The sequence below is a fragment of the Dermacentor andersoni genome, chromosome 1 (assembly GCF_023375885.2).
Source record: "Dermacentor andersoni chromosome 1, qqDerAnde1_hic_scaffold, whole genome shotgun sequence".
In the NCBI taxonomy this organism is placed as follows: Eukaryota; Metazoa; Arthropoda; class Arachnida; order Ixodida; family Ixodidae; genus Dermacentor; species Dermacentor andersoni.
In genome coordinates this window covers 94,787,954-94,810,810 of record NC_092814.1, presented here as the reverse complement: position 1 = coordinate 94,810,810, position 22,857 = coordinate 94,787,954, and the positions used below count along the sequence as shown (strand labels likewise).

The 22,857-nt window shown below is 46.2% G+C and overlaps 1 protein-coding gene across 1 annotated transcript in view; it reads right to left on the bottom strand.

Annotated features, from left to right (window-relative positions):
* Positions 1-22,857, bottom strand: part of LOC126545795 (uncharacterized) — a 60,606-nt gene that overhangs the window by 23,769 nt on the left and 13,980 nt on the right. Inside the window, exon 2 of the mRNA XM_050193794.3 lies at positions 4,311-4,477. Coding sequence (XP_050049751.1) covers positions 4,311-4,437 — 127 coding nt within the window. The 5' untranslated portion in view covers positions 4,438-4,477. The remainder of the gene's footprint in view (positions 1-4,310; positions 4,478-22,857) is intronic.

Here is a 22,857-nt window from a genome sequence, read left to right as displayed (position 1 = left end):
GTAAGGAACAAAATGCAGAGAGATAGTAAGTTCATACGTAAACATGTAGGTTAATTAAGTTTCATCTTACAATATATATATATATATATATATATATATATATATATATATATATATATATATATATATATATGCGAGTTACCACAGGAAAACAAAATTTCAGCAACGATACTCTGATTTTTAAAGCAAACGGGATATAACAGTGATGCCGAGGGAAACCCACGTCTTCTCTGATAAGTGTGCTTACACAGACCCTTCACAATACGTCCATACCTTCTTACGATGCGTAGAGACCGCTCATCCACTGTCATTCCCTCAAACATGCTTCGAGCCACCGAAGAAATTTTCCTTTTCACTATCACGCGTAGCATTTCAGCAGTGGCAACGCCAGACCCTCGACTGTGAAGCACGCGTACAGTGGCGCGTCTAAGTGCATCATCGCAGCTGCATCAAGTTGTAAGACATGCCCTCACGATTCCCTTAGAAAGAGAGATAGATAGATTAATGAAAGGGAAAGCGGAGAGCTTGGCGCCGGAGGAGTGCGCCTCTTACTCCAAACTGGTTAGAGCCTGCTGGTTGGATGCAGCTGTACGAGCGAGGAGGAGACGAGCGGCCCTAGCCAATCAGCAGCGGCCGAAATGGACAGTCCACTAAGTGGACTCTTACAGAATACCCCCGCAAGTCCCTCCGCTGCTTGACCTCCGCTGAGCACGTTTGAATTCTTCCTCGCTTACGTGCTGGACAGTGTATTCACAAACAGAGAAGAAAATGCTTGTGTACCATTAACCGCTTTCCCAGGATTATGCCGAAGATACAGGGTGCAAAAGAAAACTAACCCTTTTAAATGGAAGTCGGAACCATTGCCTTTGCCTTACGCAAAGTAAGTTGACTTCGCTGATATGATATTTATGAATTCGACCTGCGTTTCAATTCTTCAGCTGTCACAAGTCTCGTAAAGCGCCAATGTAATGTCAAACACATCAGTCCAACATTTTGCAGGTCAAGACGAGGTTGAACAAGCGAAATTCGATTTGCACAATCTATCTCAGTAAGTAATATTTCGCGCGTTTGCTACAAGCACATCGTACGTACGTGAAAAGTTGTGAAAGGTGGCTGCATGCAAAACGCTTCTTTAGTTTTGTCCTTTATGCATCCGAAGGAAACTCTTTTGACAGAGCCACTCACTTAGGCATGCTGGATGTCAAAACGGGAGAGTAGTCCACACCGTTAGCTGCGATAACCAATCTAAAGGCACGTAATACTGAATTTAAAATAATTCTTTCGTACAGCGAGTAGCGTCTGCGAAAGCAAGGAGATAAACGAAAAAAAAAATAACCCGAGAAGACTCCCTGTCCCACACATGCACGAAGCACTTTCGCAAGATGTAAGACGATGTCAAACGATTAAGAAACGTTTACCACAGGAAAACAAGCAGGGTCATAAGTTAGCTCAACCCGCCGTGGTTGCTCAGTGGCTATGGTGTTGGGCTGCTGAGCACAAGGTCGCGGGATCGAATCCCGGCCATGGCGGCCGCATTTCGGTGGGGGCGAAATGCGAAAACACCCGTGTGCTTAGATTTAGGTGCACGTTAAAGAACCCCAGGTGGTCAAAATTTCCGGAGTCCCCCACTACGGCGTGCCTCATAATCAGAAAGTGGTTTTGGCACGTAAAACCCAATAATTAAAAAAAAAAGTTAGCTCAAGTGACTTTTTTTTTTTTCGTGTCAGCATGCACGTAACGTATTTAAACATGCCACCTATAGTCGAAACAGATCTTTTAAACCGCGCGACTGGTCGCTCGATGCACTTTGCATGTATTCGCGGGCTTCTTTCACGCTCGGAAAAAACACGTTTATGCAGCACGTATTGAGCAACAGAAAGCTTTTCGTGTTGCTCTGCAGTTTTGTCATTGACACTTTTCATCTAATTATGTTTGAAAGGTTGGTTAATTAATTAATTAATTAGGAATAAATAGGTAGTTAGGTAGAATGAAAAAAAAATAACCTGAACATCTCCAAGCGACGGCAAACAACATTTCCTTGGTTCTGTCCTGCTACGTGGCATTCGCATATATTAAATCTCTGGCTAAGGTTAGCTGGGACACCCTGTATAATCGAATTGTATACTTCCCTATACTACAACACTTGTGACATAACGTGCAATGACGAACACAACCACGTGTATTTAGAAAGGACGACGCAACTTCCACTATTTTGAAGATTCAGGTTTCCAGTTTGGGCTGAGAGGTCAGTATTCTGATTCGGGATATGTTATACCTCCTCAAATGATTAATTAGGTAAACGCAAGTATTTATTGTGGAACTCTAGTACCAGCAAATTTGTTGTGTACGTTATTCTCGTTTTTTTTTTTGTCATTCGTCAATGTATCCGTGCCATATCTCAACTTTGTAAGAGAATATCGTATAGTCGGTATTCCTTATCCATTGAGGAAATTTTTTGCTAGTAGTTTTTGAAAGCAAATATCACACTGTTCACGCGTCTTTTCTCAATTTCATTGTGGAACCGTAATAAGGCTTCTGTTTTAACATTTTAGTCGTTTGAGCAATCGACAATCAAAGAAGACGCTTCATGGACTGAACCAGAACGTGTTCCTGTTGAATGGATTTTGTCGTTTGCATATTCTAGCAAAAGCAGAGCGACCAGAGTTCGCAAGACACGTTTTTTTTTAAAGAAATCGAGGGGCGCCAACTGGGGCCGTTTCAAAAGGACTAGTTCATAATCTGAATCAGCAATGTTTTTCCTTGCATGATTGCCCAAAGCAGCCGCTTGACGACACCTTTGGCTACATTTTAAGGACCAGGCAGTGAACTGGCTACTTTTATTGGTACTTTTGTAGGTTTCATGACTACTTTCCAATCTTCGGACCTGGCAACCCTGGCTGAGAAATATATTGGCGTTCCTTTTAACAGTGCCACTAGCGTTTCTCAAGCCCAAAAACAAGTCATCGGTCAAGCCCAGGCCGCCGCCGGAAGCCAACTAATTCCGGCCGACGTCTAGGGGGGAGGTAGACGGTGGAAGGGGGAGCTGCGTCTCAACCCGATCACTCATACTCTCTGACGGATGAAAATAAAGTGATTTCTCTCTCAAGCAGTTCGGGGTGATCTTAACTGTAACGCTGACGCATATTTAGCCGATTTTGGGGGCGGATATCGCATAAGTGACGCGAGTTATAAGACTTCTGCTAAGCAGATATGGCGTCCCTTAGTGCTCAATTTCAATCTCAAAATCTTGACATGCGCCTTAAACTGAATAATTAGATTTCGTTAGGGAATCTCTTTAACTAGCCACCTGGACATCGCGATTTGTCGCGCAAGTAACGCCTGCCTCCTCAGGTAACCCACCTGAACAGGTCCAATGACACTATATGCTCCAGGCGATCTAAAAAAAAAATGTTCGAAAAAAATAAAAATAAGAGACGGTATAGCTGCCCCAGCTGAGCTCTCGTGCTGCCTTAGAATTTTCTCTACCTTAATTCAGTTGTCTTCCAACCACCAGTTGCTAGAAAGCAAATGCAAACATTTAAGCTGTAATACTGTAATTCCTCTAAAAATGGTCAAATTCAAGAAATTTGTTCCACGTCCGACAGCTTGGCGAGCGACACTGATCATTCAGGTGATCACATACTACGGTGTGCGAAGCTGTAGCTCAACACAAAGCGCACTGTGCTGACGTCCTACAGGGAAACGTAGAAGACCAGATGGTTGCTCTTTTATTCTTTTGCGCTCAGCACAGCGTAATCGATGAAGCTGCGTAGGTAACGGAGTGTAGCAGAATAAAGGCAAACTGCTTGTGCGTTCGTCCTCTATCGCACGCTAGGAGGCCACGACCCACTTTCCGCTATGCACGTGACCAGCGTGAAACTGTAGCCGCTACTAAACTGTACCTGAAGTCGTATTATACTATAGATTCGTCTTCACGACGCCTGAAGCGATTCGCATACTTGATAACACGGGCGATGACAGGTCTTGACTGTCATGCAAGTTATATGGTCGAATGGCGATTTCATCCATTGTGAAAGTTGAGCTTGGAGCATGGCAAATGACGAAGATGACCTTGAAACTGCAGCATAACTGCCTTTAAAAGCATATTTAAGCTCATCGTCTAAGCTGCTTATGTTTGAACTCAGCTGACTATCTCAAAGTTAGTTCTTACACGGGGGAAAAAGCGTGCACTTTTGTGAGCAACACATACGCCAGCGGTAGTTATCCCCACGCTACAGTCACCCTCCTTGCGATCCAGTGCGCGACGTTTTGCACTATATTGTGCAGTAGCGTTGTGCGGCCATACTGACCTCCCTTCTTGTAGCAGTTCTCCTGCTGGCTGGGGTCGTTGATGGAGACATAGCGGCACTCTCCGGGCGGGCTAGGCGCGCTCAGGAAGGCCACCAAGATCCACAGGCACCAGGAGGAACTCCTCATGTTAAACGCTCACCCATGGCAGGCCACGAGCTGGGTCGAGCTGCGGACACAACACGAATAGCTGCTCTTGGGAAAGCCGCGCAAGCACCGTTTGTTGCACTGCCTTCACTGAGTAGCGACAATACCCGTGAGCAATAGGGGAGCGACCCCGATTTGCTTGCAAGATATATTATATATATATATATATATATATATATATATATATATATATATATATATATATTATTCGCATGGAGATACATTATTTTTTGCATACCGCCGAATTACATAGATAGTCTTAACTTCTCAAATATTATGATTAGGTGAAAAGTGTAAATGAGAAAATTGTAGCGCACCATGAAAAACTCCCCATACAGCTTTCTATTGCTTAATACGTGATACACGAAAGTGTTTTTCTGAGCGTGAAAGCAACCCGCGAACCCACGCAAAGTGCCTCGAGCGGCCAGTGTATTTTGCGTGTATTCGCGGGCTTCCTTCACGCTCGAAAAAACAACACTGATATGTAGCATTTGTAGCTTGCGGATAATTATACCTGTGGGTCTGGCTTCAATAAAATCAGTTGTTAGTTTGCGCCTGTCTTCGTCTTCCTTTCAGTTGTGCCGTCCCGTTGCGCGCTATGTCAAGATCGTTCTCATCACACGCTAAAGTTTGTTTTATCATTATCTGTGGCTCATGGAACACAAATGTCCGACAGTAACGCGAAGACTATACTGACGGTATTTTCAAGATTCTACCAGCGTCACTTCCTCTGCAAAGTGTTGCCCAAAAGCCGGCTAATCGTTGCCAGTTTTAGGCGGCGGCAACTTGAAGTGAAATAAATCGAGGTTTTTAAGGATGCAGCACACAAATTGGAGGCGACCAGATTTTACTCGCCCTAATGCTACGTGTTCAACGCAGCTGCTATGTAATTAGCAGCCTGATGTTGCGCCGCGAGCAGTTATAGTTCAGACAAAGCTGCTCGCCCTCAACATTTCGTGTGAAGAATGCATCTGACACAACCATAGCTCCGGAGACAGCAAGTAGTCTAAACTTTATATACGAGTCGTCCGAGAGACGTGCAAGATGCTATCCATCGAAAAGGGTCAAAATTAAGTGCATTCATGCGACAGGTACACGCGTCTATGTTTTGTGGATTGGCGAAGAGAACGGTTTCTCAATTTCTGCTCAAACGAATAGGGTTCGAAAAACAGTGCTGCACAAGACTTTCTCAACTATCCTCTTAAACGCAGCACATGTAAAGCTATGGTGCCACGAGTATATTTTAAGCATTAACGGACATCGTCACAGTTGCACTTCGAAGTTCTAATGGACGGATGGGTGGGTTTCGTGCGCGCAGCACGAGCATCGCCACAACGACAGCCGGTCGGTGTCGTTGCGAGGCGTGCCACATCGTCGAAGGCGACGCAGCACAACGGCTGGCTCTTGAAACTTCGTCATGAAACTTGTCTTTCAGACGACCGGTGACAAAGCGTTCGTGAAGCGTGTTACGCGGGCGAATTAAGTAATCAGAATAATAGGGAACACAAAGCAGATGTTCCGCAGAACAGAGACAGTAGCAGAACGTTCATTAATAATAATAATAATAATAATAATAATAATAATAATAATAATAATAATAATAATAATAATAATAATAATAATAATAAATAAGTTAATAAGTAAGTAAATAAATCAAAGGTGTTTTTTAAAGTGCCCAAGAACAACCTCGCGGGTCTTGGTGCTAGCGCACTCGGCAAATCAATGCACAGGAAGAACAATGCAAGCTAACACACACACATACACACGCGCGCACACATAAAAAAAATAATAATTTCGCGAACAGATTTTAACAGCATAGAATGCGTACACGAAGAGAATACAAAGCAACAGTGGAGAAACAGAAAAAAAAAGATTACAGAATGGCGGAACACACAACAGGCAGATATTAGGGTTTTTGTTCAGTTACTGAAATTCCTCTGCAACTCCTTTCAGGAAAATATTAAAATTAGGCATCAAGATATCAGGCACTCTGAAAAGGGGGTTATAGGTCGCCGGCACTCTAGATAGAGCGTTACAAAAATCTGAAGGCTGAAAGGCGCGCTGTTTCCTTGTGCCTTTCTGCGAAATGTAAAAGCGCACACTAGAAAGCACGTGCGAGCAGCAAATTTTTCCATGTATTAATTTGTGAAGAAAACGAACACCCGATTTGTTGCGTCTACAGGTGAGGGTAGGTAACATCAGTGGCTGTGTTAGCTCTATGGAGATGGAAGGCTTTTGACGAAATATATGTTTAAATATAGATGTGAACTTTTTTTGCACATTTTCAACAAGTTCACAATTTGACTTACAAGTGCCGCCCCAAACCAGTACACAATTAATGGAAGGCATGCGCTCTTTATATATAAAATTACAAATGGCCCAGGTTGTTTGAAGTCTCTCGTCTCCCGACATAGTGTGCAGAGCGTTCGAAGTGCACGCCGCCTCGTCTGTTACACTCCAAGGTCCTTCGTTCCCTGAGCTCATGGCAGGAGAACGTCTTTAACGCTACAGGGAAATAAAGTCCTGCTAGTCTTCCGCGTGACGCTTACAAATTTCGTTTTTGACGCATTTATGACCAGCTTGTCTTCAGCGCACCATGACGCAAAATTTGCAATGTCCTTCCGAAGAGCGTCGCAATCATTAACATTTTTTTACCGCTTTGAAAAGATTCGCGTCATCAGCATATAACAAAATTGAAGAGTTCTGAATGACTGCCGAAACGTCGTTAATAACCAGCGAAAAAAGAAGAGGGCCCAGGACAGACCCTTGAGGAACTCCACTTGTAACCGCATAAAGTTCTGACGACTGACCATTTACGCTAACGTAGCAGTACCGATCGCGTAGGTAGCTTCTTATCAGCGCTGTGATAGAGTGGCGCAGATCAAGTTGTGTCAGCTTTTGAAGGAGTATTTTGTGGCATACGACATCAAACGCCTTACTGAGGTCAAAATAAATGACATACAGCTGTCCTTTCTTATACATTGCTTGAGAAGCATGCATCATGAAGCTAACGAGGTTGGTAGTTGTGGAGCGTCCCGATATGAATACATGCTGCTGAGAAATAGTATTTTAATAGAGGATGAAATTAATAATAATAATAATAATAATAACAATAATAATAATAATAATAATAATAATAATAATAATAATAGTAATAATAATAATAATCATAAATTTTTGTGTCCACTGCACGATGAAAGCCTCTCCCAGCGATCTCCAAATACATCCGTCTTGCGTTAGCTGACTCCAAGTTACGCCTGCAAATTTCTCTAATTTCATCGCCCCACCTAACTGTCTGCCGCCCTCGACGGCACTTCCCTCCCCTTGGTTTTTTTTTTTTTTTTTTATTGAAGTGAATGTTAGGAGAGGTTGGTGCCTTTATGTGGTGGCACCGGCTACTCCTTGTCGCTTGGCAGACGAAACAAATTTGCGCAAAAAGGGAGAATAGCGACACTAAATATAACACTCAGTAGATCACCGGATCAATAAAAAATATACAGTCCAACAGTACATGAGTCGCAAACTTCTGTGCATTAGTTCAGTCCACGTACGCATATATAAAGTCCGATGTTTTGGACAGCCAAAACACAACAACAACACTTGTAATACACTCCAAGTACAGGACAGAATTATACATATTGCGTAAAAATTGCGATCACCACATAAACCAACTATGAACCACGAACAACGTTTATGTAACTCATTTAGCGTATTCGGATCATCCAATACTTAATATTTTCCCAAAATGTTGGTGTCCTCTAAAAACTTTTTCAGAGCAAGAAGCGCTATTTTTAAGGCCCGCAGTTGGCCATGGGCCCAGTATCTTTTTGAGAGTGAATGGTCTTCTGTCTCATATAAACAAATTAGCTTGCAGTACCGTTCTTTGTGTATCGTATTTCGAGCACTCGAGAAGACGATGATGCACATCTTCGTCTGGATGGCCACAAGAACACTGCGGACTAGAGACACGTTTTATTCTGTACAAGAAGTGTTCGTAAATGCAGTACCAAGACGCAGCCGGTGTACCAAAGTTTCAAGTTTTCTGTTGTCTCTTAGAGTTTCCGGCATTGATAAGTTTATACATGGGTCTATAGAGTATAACTTCGAGTTTTTAGTTTGCTGGTCAAACCAGGTAGTTTTGCTGAGACGAGAAGAAATCTGTCTCAGGATCAGACGGACTTCACTACGCAATAGGGGAAGATTGGTTGTCTCTGTGTTATTGTGCGCTCGATTCGCAGCTGCGTCCGCTGCAGTATTACCAGGAATATTGCAGTGCCCAGGAATCCACTGAAATGCAATTACGTGGTTCATTGCGCTTGCTTTTGTGAGTTCTTTGAATGTTTCATACAATAGCGAAGTGTTCAAAGAATTTTTCTTATTGCTCTGTAGTAATGTGAAAGCGGCTTGCGAATCGCTAAATATAACCCATTTTTGCGAATGTTTTTCTGATGTTATGAAACGCAAAGCACACAGGATTGCAAACAGTTCTGCCACGGTGGAATATGTCTCTCGGGATATCATTCTGTAATTAATAGACCACCGTTTATCTCCCCTACGGATGACATGGCCTGCCTATCTCCATTTTTTTATCTTAATGTCAACTAGAATATTGGCTACCCCCATTTGATCTTTCATCTACACCGGTGTCTTCCTAACATTTTTCGTTCTAACGCTCGTTGCGCGGTCTTAAATTCTTCTCAAGCTTATTCGTTAAACTCAAAGTTTCTGCCCCATATCTCAGCACCGGTTGAAAGCACTGATTGTACACCTTCCTTTTCAATGACAGAGGTAAGCCCCCAGTCCGGATCTGACAATGTCTGCCGTATGCACTCAAACGCATTTTTATTGTTCTGTAAGTTTTCTTCTTATGATCAGAGTCCCCTGTGAGTAATTGACCTAGGTAAAAGTACTCCTTCACAGACTCTAGAGGCTGGCTGGCGATGCTGAACTCTTGTTCTCTTGCTAGGCTACTGATCACTATCTTTGTCTTCTGCATATTAATCTTTAACCCTACTGTTACACTCTCTCTGTTAAGGTTCTCAATCATTTGTTGTAACTCGTCCCCAGTGTTCCTTAACAGTACAATCATCTGCAAGCCGAAGGTTGCCGAGATATCCGCCGTTGAGCCTCACTCCAAAGCGTTCCCAGTTTAGTAACTTGAATACTTCTTGCAAGCATGCGGTGAATAGCATTGCAGAGATTGTGTCTCCTTTCTTGACCTCTTTCTTGATCGGCATTTTCCACAAGATATGAGCCTATAACTCGTTCTTAACATTATTACAGCGTCTACATGTCACTATAACACATCAGAGGAATACGAGTTGATAAAAATTCGCAGGAAATCTATCACTTCCCGTGTATACGCGTTTACACCATTGATGCCAACAACTATTATGTGGCGAATTCAATGTCCACGAAGATCAAGCGATGAAGGCCATGTTTGGACTTTAAGAGAAAGAAAAAAAAAAAAAACGTTTTAGGGCTATCTTGCGCCGGTGCTCAAAAAAAGTACGGCAGATTTCGGAACACGGCCTTCACTTTACTGCATGGCTCGTTTTTACGAGAAAGGAAGTAGGAATGCAAGTAAACATGAGCATCAGTACAGCTCTTTACCGCAGGCTTGGTGCGTATATAGACTAATTTGTCTAAGCGACAGACAATTATGGACGTTATAAGAGTGAAGTTTTCGAATCGAACCAAATACGAGCATTCGAGACAAACGACGTTCCAATAGCGAATCAAATATGGGATGTTTTCTCATGTTTAAATAAAGTGAAATATAAAGTTGGTATGGTGTTCATCTCCTAAACAAATAAACATTTTGCTTAATTTACGTTAATTTATACGTGCAGGACGTCTGGTCAACTGAGAAGCTTGTAAATGCTAAACAGCTTTTAGTTATCTGGTGCACAATGAGAGTAATGAAACATGAAACCACACGTCACTGTCGATGAACGCAGTGCTGTGGTACCTCGGCGTTAGGTATGACATAGCACCGCACTTTTTCTTTTAAAGAAACCCAAGCATGGTGAGACAGGCCAAATGTTAAACGGATTCGCGTAAACACATTCAACAAGTGCGTAGACCGCTTAAAGACGAGAAGTTCTTTTGGAGTGACTAGAAGTTACCGAGAAGTGTAGCTATCTGCCCATGCGCTCACCAAGGAACTGCATGGTGTCTGTGTGCAACAACTGCGGAAGAAAAATTATGAACAGCCTCCACTTGCGCCGGCGGGGATTCTATGTGCAGACTATGGTAAGTGTCGCTACTCCTTACATTCGAGCAATAACTATTAAAAGATTTCGAATAGTGAATTCGCCGATTTCGGGAGATTTGGTTCGTCGATACGGACGACGAATACAGCCGAAGCAGAAGAAGTGGCCGTGGCCCTCGCACTCGCACAACCGGGAGTGAGGACCGTGGTCACAGACTCCAAGACCGCCTACGCAAGCTACGGCAAGGGGAACATCTCTCCCGCGGCACTAGCGATCCTCACCAAACGCAAATCACCGGTACGGGCCGTTGAGCTCGTGTGGGTCCCGGCTCACTCGCAAGTGGAAGGCAACGCACTCGCCGGCCACTATGCCCGAGAACTGTCGATCCGGGCCGAGGACGAGCCAGAACTACCGCACCCCGTGAAAAATTACAAAGACATCATCCAAATGTACAGAAGCGGCAGATGTAGGCTTCCCCGTCCGCATCTGCAACTCAGCCGAAGGCAGCAAACGATCGTGCGACGCAGGCAAGCGGGATCGTTAGCGCATCCCGTGCTCTTGCACAAGATGTTCCCAACAGAGCATCACACTTCATGCCCGTTTTGCAGACGATCAAAAGGCACTCTAGCACACATCCTTGCAGAGTGCACTAAGCTCAAGAACACCCCCCCCCATCCCTACCCCCCACCCTCCCCAGCCTCAACCGCCCCGAGCGATGGGAGACCTTGTTGTCCAGCCCCGACCTACCGACCCAGCGCGCGCTGGCGGCTAGAGGCCAGGAACTGCTGGACGCATATGGGACCTGAGAAGAAGGTTTCACCCCGTCTGGTCTGGTGCCAGCGCGCACCAACCTTTTCCAAGGGCACAGTATAAAAGTTGATTCTCTCTCTCTCTCTCTCTCGTATTAATTTCGAATATTCGCACACTCCTACAAAATACACATATGGAGGTGCCCACATTTACTTCAACAAATACCATTTCCCTAAGCCTCCCTTATAGACTGGGTAATTACGAAATGCTAACACCCTTACTCAGATGAGGAATGACCGACTCTTTGCTACTGAAACGGCACTTACGGAAAATGAGTTAATACTGGTAGATTTAGCCACTTAAATATAGGTGACGTCTAACATGAAAGAGGCTTGGAACATGGCAGGAAACTAGGTAAAAGCAAAATACGAATGCCGAAGCCAGGATCGGCTTCCAGAAGCTGCGGAGGCCAAACTGTCAAAAGAGATCAAGGCAGAAAAGGCGGGTCGTGCGCTTGTCCCGTCAATTTCGTTCCGTTTGTTGTGTACGTGCTTTCTTCAACTTCTCGCCACCAATATGAATGCAAGCTGTGTCAACAGCTTCAAGATAAGGTTATTGAGGTTCAGGGGCCAAAAAGCTTTGCGCACTCCGGTACTGGAGCATGGCAAAAATGGCTCGCGAAAACGCAGAAAGAAGCAATAGCGCGTTTTGCGTTCGCACTTTGCGTATTGAGCCGGAAGCGCCACTAATGCCAAGAAGCAAACATATGAAGCGGTGTTAAATACTATAAAATAAATGCTGGGCTTAGAAGCCCTTCGTGTTCAATACCAATTCCACGTATTAAAGTAAATAAACAAGAATATCAGTCGGCTCGCAACACCTGGCTGTGGATGTGGATTCATTCCTATACGCTAGAGTATATAACAAATAAAAGGCCGAAAACTTCGCATCTTGCGCCTACGAGCTCTGCGAGCTCTCCCAATCAACAACCGACCTAAGCAACTGTGATAATTTATCGCTCAATGTGTTATCTACGCGAGATGGGAGAGAGCGATAGAGAATACATTCAAATCCGATTATAGTGAGCCCGGGTACTGTGAATTGTGCTGTTTATCAAACACACAAACCTTATTTAGCGATACGTCGAACTCGATTACTCGATATGCTGAACTATCTTTAGAGCAGGAACCACTTCGTTATAACCAGGTTTTTATAATTTGTTGCTTACGAATCGTTACAATTTGCTCACGAATCTGGTAGTAATTCGCTTAAAACGACAGCTATCGTGACAATAAAGGGCAATGTTGGAAGTCTTAGAGTTTTCACCCGTAAAGAAAGGTATTATATACAGCCGCAAAATGCTACAGCACATTTATTATCACGCACTGATTTCACTGGAGCAGCGGTCCTGGCGTGAAACTCAAAGCAGGAGCTTGTGCCTTCATTTTATCCTCTACTTTTGCGGGTCTAACAGTGTGGAGCTGGCAAGCCCGCCCAAAAAGTGCAAGAAAGAGGAACAACTTTGCCTCGCGAGATTTGTTGTTGAGTCGCGACAGCTCGATATTGCACAACATGTGCATGTGGTCAGGAAGAAATACTGTAAGCTTTGTCCCATTCATGAATGTTTCACAATCGTAAGCCACTCCATTAACTGTGCTTTTCGAAGATATACATAGTAAAGCCCTATAATTTAGCGGCCTGAAATGCTCGCGGATCAGGAACTTTGGGCATATTTTTGGCTGCTAAACTTCGCAATTTTGGGCTTGTACCATGCTGCTGCTCACTTGGGCCGTAAAAGGTACTTCACGTGTGTTCTTTTTCATGTTTTTTTTCCTGCGTTTCCGCATTGGTACTGACACAATCACAACGAAACTGAAGCAGGTAAAATATGACAACGTTAATTTCAATAATGTTTGCCAGCTGGCGGACTAATTGGTGATGCATTCTTCGTAGCAGTGTTACAGCACATAAACCAAGAAGGGACAGAGCGCACTGAGCGCACAGAGTGCTAATACCAAGGCCCTCGCCAGACAAGTCCAAGACTATATGCTCATCCGCCGCATACACTAGTCAAACCGGAGGTCGCGGAAGCAAATATCCCCCGTCCGAATCGTAGCACATCTGTGGACTGTCTGCAGCCTCTATCCGCGGCGACAGCCCAAGGCGGGCGCGGTTAAGCTGGTTCGACTATAGAGTGCGCAAGAGTGATGGAGGAACCCCAAAAGGCTGCCACTGAGAGCGCAATGAACGCCACGGTGACGCGTGCTCGCACGTGACTATATAGCCTGGAAAGAAGAATTGGTTTACGTGGGAAAATAGCTTCAGCGCCAGTGACACCAACTTTATATCGAGAGCAATTCTTAAAACAAGGGAGTTTTCCCTTCTGTAACCATGCGTATCATCTTGTTCACAAGAGCCCGCGCCATCTAGTGCAAGTGTCAGCACTTCTACTCACGTCAACTTCGTGGCGCACTTCGTCCCAACATGTCTGCCTTGTCTTCGTTGCTTCGCGAGCGGTTGAAAAAGTAGCTCACATGGTCTGCAGCGGGACAAAAAGGAAACTTCCGGAAGCTTCGAGCCACTCTTACGCAGGTACCGGTTCGTGCCTATTTTAAGAAACGAGAGGTGACAGACAAAATGGGAGGAAAGACAGCGAGGTTAGCCAGTGTAAGTACCGGCTGGCTACCCTGTGCTGGGGAAAGGGGTGAAGGGACTAAAAGGAGAAATAAGAAAAAAAAAAAGAAAAATTCACACAATAACGCTATGCTAGGCGCTACGACATTCAAAGAGGATCGCACAATTCACAAGCCCTTAAACACTTCAGCAGAGCCCTTAAGGCCTTTGAGTGCCGAAACCCGTCTGGCACAGCGTCCTAGAACTTTTTCTTCTGTGAAGAGGCGATCGTCCAGGTTTTCGAGCGCGGTCACGAGCACTTTTCTTGACAAATTGTAACGGGGACTGTCAAAGAGGAAGTGCTCGATCGTCTCCTCGCAGCCGCAGGTGTCGCAAGTAGGGCTGTCGGCCATACCAATGCGGAAAGAATAGGCGCTCGTGAATGCCACGCCGAGCCACAGGCGGGACAGAAATGTTGCTTCCGCTAGTGGTAACCCTGGCGGAAGACTGAGTTGCAGGCGTGGATCCCATGTGTGGAGACGTGCGTTCCTAAATTCACTGATGTTCCACAGAGTCTGCGTAAGCTCGTGTGCGAGGGAGCGAAGACTTGTGGCGCAATCTGTTCTTGACAGCGGTATTGGTATAATATGGGCACCATCGTGAGCCGATCAGGCAGCGTCATCCGCACTGTGATTTCCCAAAATTCCGCAGTGACCCGGTTTCCACTGGTAGTTGTGCCCCTTGCCAATTGCATGTTGGCGGAGTAGTCGTACGTATGCGACTAATTGCAGGTTAGGTCCGTGGTTGAAAGGGGACAGCAGCCACTGGAGAGCTGGCTTCGAGTCACAAAAGCGGGACCATGAATGTGATGATATGTGACCAATAAACTCTAGAGCAGCAAGGATAGCTGCGAGTTCTGCAGCCGTCGATGATGTAATGTAAGACGTCTTAAATTTGATGGTGACAGATTTTGCGAGAATTACCACTGCTTCAGCTGAACTTTTGGAGGAGACAGAACCATCCGTGTAAACGTGGATGCGTTCTTTGTGCTTCTCATGTAGGAATGAAAGCACGGTTTTTTTGAAGGCGAAAGATGACATCTCCGTTTTCTTTCTGATTCCGGGGATGACCAGAGCCTGGAGTGGATGCAGGCACCACAGTGGTAGAGATGGTCGTGCTGCAGGTCCCACCAAGTACAGGTAAGCTATAGCGTAGGAGACCCAGGAAAAGTGCGTTATATAGTTGGAGCATCGCACTCACAGACACACCCCATGAGTTTGCTAAAAGAAATCTGAGCACATGGGCTATCATGACTAGTTTCCTTTTTAGGTAGGAGACATGAGGACTCCAGGAGCAGTATCGTTCTATTATCTCTCCTAGATAGTGGTGCGTCTTCTCGCAGGTAGTAGGCTGTTCATTAATTCTGACAACGTACAGCCTCATTGCTTTGCACGTGAAAGCGACCATACAGCACTTCTCGGAAGACACCTCCAGACCTCGTACTCGAAGATAACCTGACGTTAGTGCGGCCGCTTTTTGGAGTCTGGCGCGCACCTGAGGACGCGTCACTCCTGACGACAAAATGCATATATCGTCTGCATAGATCAACATATGGACGGATTTCGGAAGGGTATGAACCAGGTCGATGAGCACGAGGTTAAATAGAGTGGGGCTCAAGTCTCCGCCTTGTGGTACGCCACAGTAAGCGTTGTGATGACGCACCATACCCTGTTTGCACAAAGAATGACATGTCCTTCAGATAGTTGAATATCCATCGAAATTCATCTGTCTTCCAGTGGAACGCCAGGAGGCTTACGTCACGCATGTCCGACTTTAGACAGTTTGTCTTTACGCACCAATTGCCCATTATCGTGACTTGTGAGCCCAACCTGTCAGCTCCCATCAGACTGTCCAGGTATGAGTGCTTTACGTCCTCTACCCACGGAGAGTGCAGCAAGGTTGTTGTGTTTATACGCCATGACTTGACATATGTACATCACCCAGTGCCTCCTGACGAAGCAAATCAATACGTTTGCTTAACAGTGAAGAAGAAGCTCACGTTCACAATTCTTGGAGCCTATTTATCTCCAACAAGCCGTCTAGATTGTGAGCGCTTACGGGGAATTTTGACATCGACTCCGCAGCCGTGGGTGTTCACTGGTGACTTTAACGTCCACCATTACCTATGGGGAAGCTCCAAAGTCAACTCTAGAGGCAGAACGTTGGTGTCCTTTGCCTATGAACTCGAATTTTGCCTGTCAAATGATGGAAGCCCTACTTATCTGCGTGGATCAGCGTATAGTAGCTGCTTGGACCTAACCTTCGTTTCACGTTCGCTTTCGAGAAGAGTACACTGGTTTTCGGATTTAGAAACGCGGGGTAGCGACCGCATCCCAACCTATTTGAACATCGAAGGTTTGACTAGCTCCAAGTCCTCCAGAACCGTCCAGTGCACCGATTGGCCTAAATACAAAATAATAATGGAAGACTGTTGTCGCGACGGCACCTCCTATAACCTGCAGGGCGCGATAAAGGATGCCATACAAACAACCACGCATTTGCTTTCGAAGAGTTCTTCCCGCACCGATTTCGACATCGAACTAGCGAAACTAGCGAAGATATAGACGCACGAAGTCCAATTATGATTTGAGATTGGCTAGACGAACACAAAAGAAAATAAAGCGTCACATGAACAAGCTGGCTTCGCGACAAGGGTATCCTTTTGCGAGTCCCTGGATCCGCGAAAACCTTTGTCGCTTATATGGAGGACTGTTCGTGGACTTCGCACAACCTTTGGTCAGTGCCACCCGTTTAAATCTCTGGCACTCCATCTACAATGTAGAGATATTGACGTCGCTGAATCTTTCTGCAGAAAGATTGCTGACGAAGCAAATTCTGATGGAACGGGTACGGGAACGCTCGACCACCCACTGTTCTCACGCCATCCCCGCATGGAATGCCCTTTTTCTATGGAAGAACTAGTAGCTGCGCTGGCTTTGTGCAGGCGTTCTTCAGCGCCAGGACCTGACGGCATTACATACCGTGCCCTGTATAACCTAGGAGACCAAGCTCGGAAGACACTCTTGCTCCTGTACAACGACTCCTGGCAGACGGGTACGGTTCCGCAAGAATGGAAGTCAACTCGCCTCATTCCACTTCTCAAAGCTGGCAAGTCGCCTTTGGACATTTCCTCATAACATCCGATCGCACTTGCCAGCTGTGTCGGAAAAACAATGGGTAGAATGATTTTAACACGTCTGGAATGGTACTTAGAGTTTTATGAAATCTACCCAGATGCTATGGCCGGATTCAGACGTGGCCGTTCGTCAACAGACAACGTTGTTGACTTGATAACATTTGTGCAACACCAAAAGGCCTGTAAGCGACTATCTGCTGCTCTGTTTCTAGACGTTAAAGGGGCTTATGATAATGTCACCCATGAAGCCATCTTTAGCACGTTAGAAGGCGTCGGACTTGGTGGTAAGATATATATGTGGGTGTGCAGCTACTTACAGAGGACAGCATTCTACGTGCACACAGAAAATGGCCTGACATCCGAGAATTAGAGTAGCCGAGGAGTCCCTCACGGCGGAGTGCTTAGCCTGACTCTTTTCAATCTCACCCTCTGTGGATTAGTTGACAACCTGCCAAGCACCGTACGACTTTCCATCTATGCGGACGACATCTGCATTTGGGCATCAGGTGTGACACGACTTCAGCTTCGCGCTCGGCTTCAGAAGGCAGCCACAATGACATCTTGCTACCTTCGTGAACAAGGACTTGAAATTTCATGCGGGAAGTGCGCAATGGTGGCGTTCACGAGGAAGCGAATGTCTGCTTACGGCGTATCTATTAACGGGCAACTTATACCATACAGCAGAAGTCACACGTACTTGGGAGTCGTAATTGACAGAGACCTATCTTGGACTCCGCACGTGAATTACGGGAAAAAGCGGCTGACTGCTATCTGTCACCTGTTCAGGTTCCTTGCAGGAAGAAGTTGGGGAGTGTCTATACACGCTATGCTACAGCTGTACATGGCGTTGTTCGTTGGATTCCTGCGATACAGCCTGCCTGCAATATCCAACACCTGCAAGACTAACCTGCGTACGATTCAGAGTATTCAAGCCCAAGCCCTTAAGATATATCTTGACTTACCACGCAGTACATCAACGGCTGAAACCATTGCCCTTGCGCAGGATTACCCAATCACAACGCACATTACCGTTGAGACAATTCGAATGCATCTCGGGCATTACGCTAGGACCCCTTCCCACCACTTGGCGAGCCTTACTGCTGCAAGGTCCTGCTCGACATTTAGCGGCATTGTCAGTGCACATCGTGCGTCGTTTACTTCAGGGTACGCACCTGCGGCCAAGCCAGCGTTTTCTCCGTGGTGTTTGAGCCGTCCACAAGTACATATAATGATTCCAGGACTACAGAAGAAGACAGATCTACCAGCCCCTGCTCTAAAACAGCTGAGCTTACTTCTTTTGCATGAAAAGTACAGCAACCACGTGCACATCTATACCGATGGATCGACTACGTCGTGCAGATCTGCTGGTGCCGTGGTTATACCAACGCGAGGAATGACACTGCGGTTCAAGACATCGCATGTCACGACCTCAACGGCGGCAGAACTAACGGCCCTGCGTCGAGCACTGGAATTCATTGATTCTGAAAGACCTAGAAAATGGGCTGTGTTCTGTGATTCAAAACCGGCATTACAGGGCACGCAGTCAGTTCTCCGACACGGATGCCATGACCAATTGACATACGAAATCGCGAAACTTTACCATCAAGTCCAACAAAAAGGTCACGAGGTCGTTTTTCAATGGGTACCTGGTCATTGTGGAATCAGTGGCAATGATTCCGCCGATAACGCTGCTCGCACAGCACATCAAGAAGAGCATAGCGTTCCAATTCCGCTTTCGAGGACAGACGCCGCAAGGCAGCTTCGACACCTGGCACGCAGTCTCACACTGACCGAGTGGAACTCGCCAAACTTACGACTTACACGACTGCATCGACTAAACCCCTCCCTGCGACTCCGATCTCCACTCGGACTTCCTCGACGTGAAGCTACGCTTCTCTGTCGCCTTTGGTTAGGAGTTGCCTTCACAAAGGCATACTCTACATTAATTGGACTGACTGACAGTGCAGCATGCGAGGTCTGTGGCACCGAAGAAAACATCGACCACCTGCTGTGCCACTGTCCACGATACACCCCAGAGAGACAAGAACTTGCCAAAGTTTATCAAAAACTGGACAATCGGCCCCTTTCTGTGCAGGTGCTGCTGGAACACCGCGCCCATTGCCCGTCGGCCCATAAAGCGGTGAAGGCGCTTTTGTGCTTCTTAAGGACGACGGGCTTGTGCGACCATCTGTGACTTTTAATGCAATTTCTGTAAGACCATACATGTCAGCGAACTCACCGCAATTTCCTTCTTTCCTTCCCTCCTCTCTTTCCCTGTTATCTTTGTTTTCCCCCTTTCCCATTCCCCCGGTGTAGGGTAGCCAACCGGACGTTATTCTGGTTAATCTCCCTGCCTTCTACTTATCTCTTTCCCTCCCCCCATCGAAAAACAAGGCCACCTAGGCCGATATCGCCCAAGGCGCCCAGGATGGATTGATGGGTTACGTTGTCATAAGTCTTTAACGTCCAGGAACATCGCCGCTGACAGTCTCCTTAAGCCTTTTTGTGCTTAACAGACAAGACAAGATCTATGACGTTGTCTATAGAAGAGCGTCCGCGTCGGAAGCCTGCCATAGCGTCAGGATATATCTTGTAGTGTTCTAGATACCACTCTAGACTTGTCAGCACCAACCTCTCCATCACCTTTCCTAGACAACTGGCCAGAGCAATGGGACAATAAGGCGCCACGTCTAGGGGGGATTTACCTGGTTTGAGCAGAGGCACAAGGCGGCTGGACTTCCATGCAGCAGGAACCACTCTTTCACGCCATGAATTGTTGTACGCGTGTAGAAGAGTATGCCGGGCTGTTAGACCGAGGTAGCCAAGAGCTGCGTATGTCACCCCGTCAGGCCCAGGCGATAAAGAACGTCTGAACGCTGCCGACGCCGTTTGCAACTCCTCGATGGAAAACAGATTGTCCATACGAGAATCCCGCGAGATCGGAACGTCATGGGGATCATGTGCGGGGAACGAGGACGGTTGACCAGCAACCTTCAAGCAGAAGTCCTCCGCTACGTCGATCTCTCGGCGACCTTGGCAGAAAGCCAGGCAATTTGAAGGGGTGGCATTGTAGCGGTGATGTTCGAAGACCGCACACCGTTCTCTATATATGTGACAGGGGTTTATGTGGATCAAGGCAATCGCAGAAGGTCTTCCATCTTAGAGACTGCAGGGAGTTGATCCGTCGCTGGATCTTTCTGTATGCGTTTCGCCTCCCTTAGGTCGTAAATGGACTTGGTGCACCTGTACCTTCGTTCCGCGCGATGACAAATTACGCGAAGCCGCTCCAATTCGGCTTCGAATTAAAGAAATTTAGCAATAGACCTAAAAACTCCTGTGGCTTTTTGAGCAGCGTCGTTAATTAGATCCTCGACGTTGCCCCGTAGACAGCGCTGAATCTTTTGGCAAATCTTCTCCACGAGGAACGTGTATTTAGGCCAGTTGATGCGTTAAAGAACTGTGGTAGAGTGTGACTTGCGTATGCCGTCGATTTTAAAATGTTGGAACGTGGTCACTATCATGCGTTTCGTTGTCCGGAAACAATTTCACACTGGCACTGAGACATCTTGAAACAAAACTTAAGTCTAGGCAGCTGCTGTATGTCAACCCCCAGAAAAGTGGGACTTCCATCATTTAAGCAGCACAGTTCATGGTTCGACGCGAAGGATAGTACACGTCTTCCTCGACAATCCATCTTTAAGCTTCCCATAGCGGATGATGCGCATTGAAATCGCCGGTAATAATCAGGTGTCGCTGTGAAAATTGCACTTAGCTTTGCCTTGTCAAATCGACTCGAAGGTGAAATGTAGGCTTCTACGAGCGTGAGTGCGACGTTCTTGCATTTTATAGTCCAACATACGTAGTGATTGTCATCAGGTACCTCTGGGTGTAAAACATAAGTGAAATCGCATCTGACGCAAACGATGACTTTGCTGTGGTCGCTACAGATGGCAGACATGAAAGCTTGATATCCTGATAGGCGGATGGCACTCTCAATGTTTGGATCGCAAATGACGATGATTGGAAATTTGTTCTTGAAAACGAAGGATTGAAAGTCCGAAATGCGGGATTTAAGGCCTCTGGCATTCTACTGGAAGATAGACGCTTCCTTGACTTCTTTAAGTAACGAGTGCAGAGGAGCAGCCGTGGTGCTTCTAAAGACTGGACAGTACCGAATTCAGGGCATCCAGTATTTGAAGCACACCTCGAGCCGCCGGAGTGTGCATGGCAGTCAGTAGTACTCGTAGTGTGTCCATAAGGGCCGTTATCATGGTGACAACTTGTTCGTCGTGGTCTTGGCTGCTGTCAGAAGGTGAAGCATGATTCGGCGAGAGTGTTGCATCTTGCTGCTTTGCTGGTTGGTCTAGCCATGGCAACGGCGGCCACTCCTCACATGAGGCAATGATATTAGAGCTTTTCTGCTTAGGATCCTCGCTGTTAGTATTGCTAGTTGTCTGTGGAAGTGTGTGAATTGTCAGTGGACGCGGTGCATCCTTAGTAATAGCAGTGGATTTCCTAGATCTCCGGCGATATGAACGCCGACATCGCACCTCAGTGGCAGCCTCCCTGTGCGACGAACTATCCCTGACCATTTGCCTCAAGACTTTAATCTCATTTTTCACATGTGGGCAATTCTTTGAAGATTCATCGTGAGAGCCTTGACAATTGGCGCACTTTTCGTTTTCTGTACGAGAGGCGTCGGAGCTGTGCGACCCAGAGCATTGTGATCACATGGCAGCATTTGTGCAAAACGCACTAACGTGCCCTATCCTTTGACACTTCCGGCACTGAAACGGCTTTGGCACAAAAGGCCGTACTACGTGTCGGAAGTGACCGGATCACAGTTGTCTTAATTGTGGAAGGAGATGTCCTGACGAGTCTTCTCTTTACTTTGTGCTTTGCTACGGGCACGAAGTCACTGTCATCCGAGGTTTCATCACTGGTCGCTGAGTAGATAAGTGTCTTCGCTGTCGGCGAGGAGAGCATAGGGGCTTGTTGGTACGGCATATCCGGCTGTGTGTCAGATGTGCTTTTCTAGTGTCCTTGTCGTTCAGCTCGCGCTACAACAAAATAAGATATGCTCGCTGTCGGAGCCCCTCTGGCGACTAGGCTGCTTTCTCGGAGCGACCGCTGTTGACGTGGAAGGAGCCGGCACCCCTCCAGGTGACTCCACGTCGATCTCCGTAGTTAAGGCAGCAGTGTCTCCCACAAAGTAGCTTGAAATTCGCAGAGAGAAAAAAGCAGCGTTCCACACAACACACACTTCGTCGTCGTCCCTTGATTAAGGAAAATCTTTGACTTCAATAATAGAAGCCAGCCAGCACGGGGTATGAGCTGTTCATCTGCAGGACGCTTGCCTACTCATCGCGTTCGCTAAACGGAAGCATAGCAGCGTTTGGTGCAGATTGAGAAACACTGTTAACAGTTGAACAAAATTTCACGATGATATTTTTGGCCAGCTCTAAGTGATCGTCGAATCATAGAATCACAGAATCGATATTCAATAAACCGCTGTGCGAATGAGCGTTAATACATGAGGTTTGTCCGGCAAAGATTTCCGATGAAGGTGGCGTACATGCCGGCCAGGGATAAAAGTTTTTCTTAGCGGACGCTCTTTCCTGTTTTCCA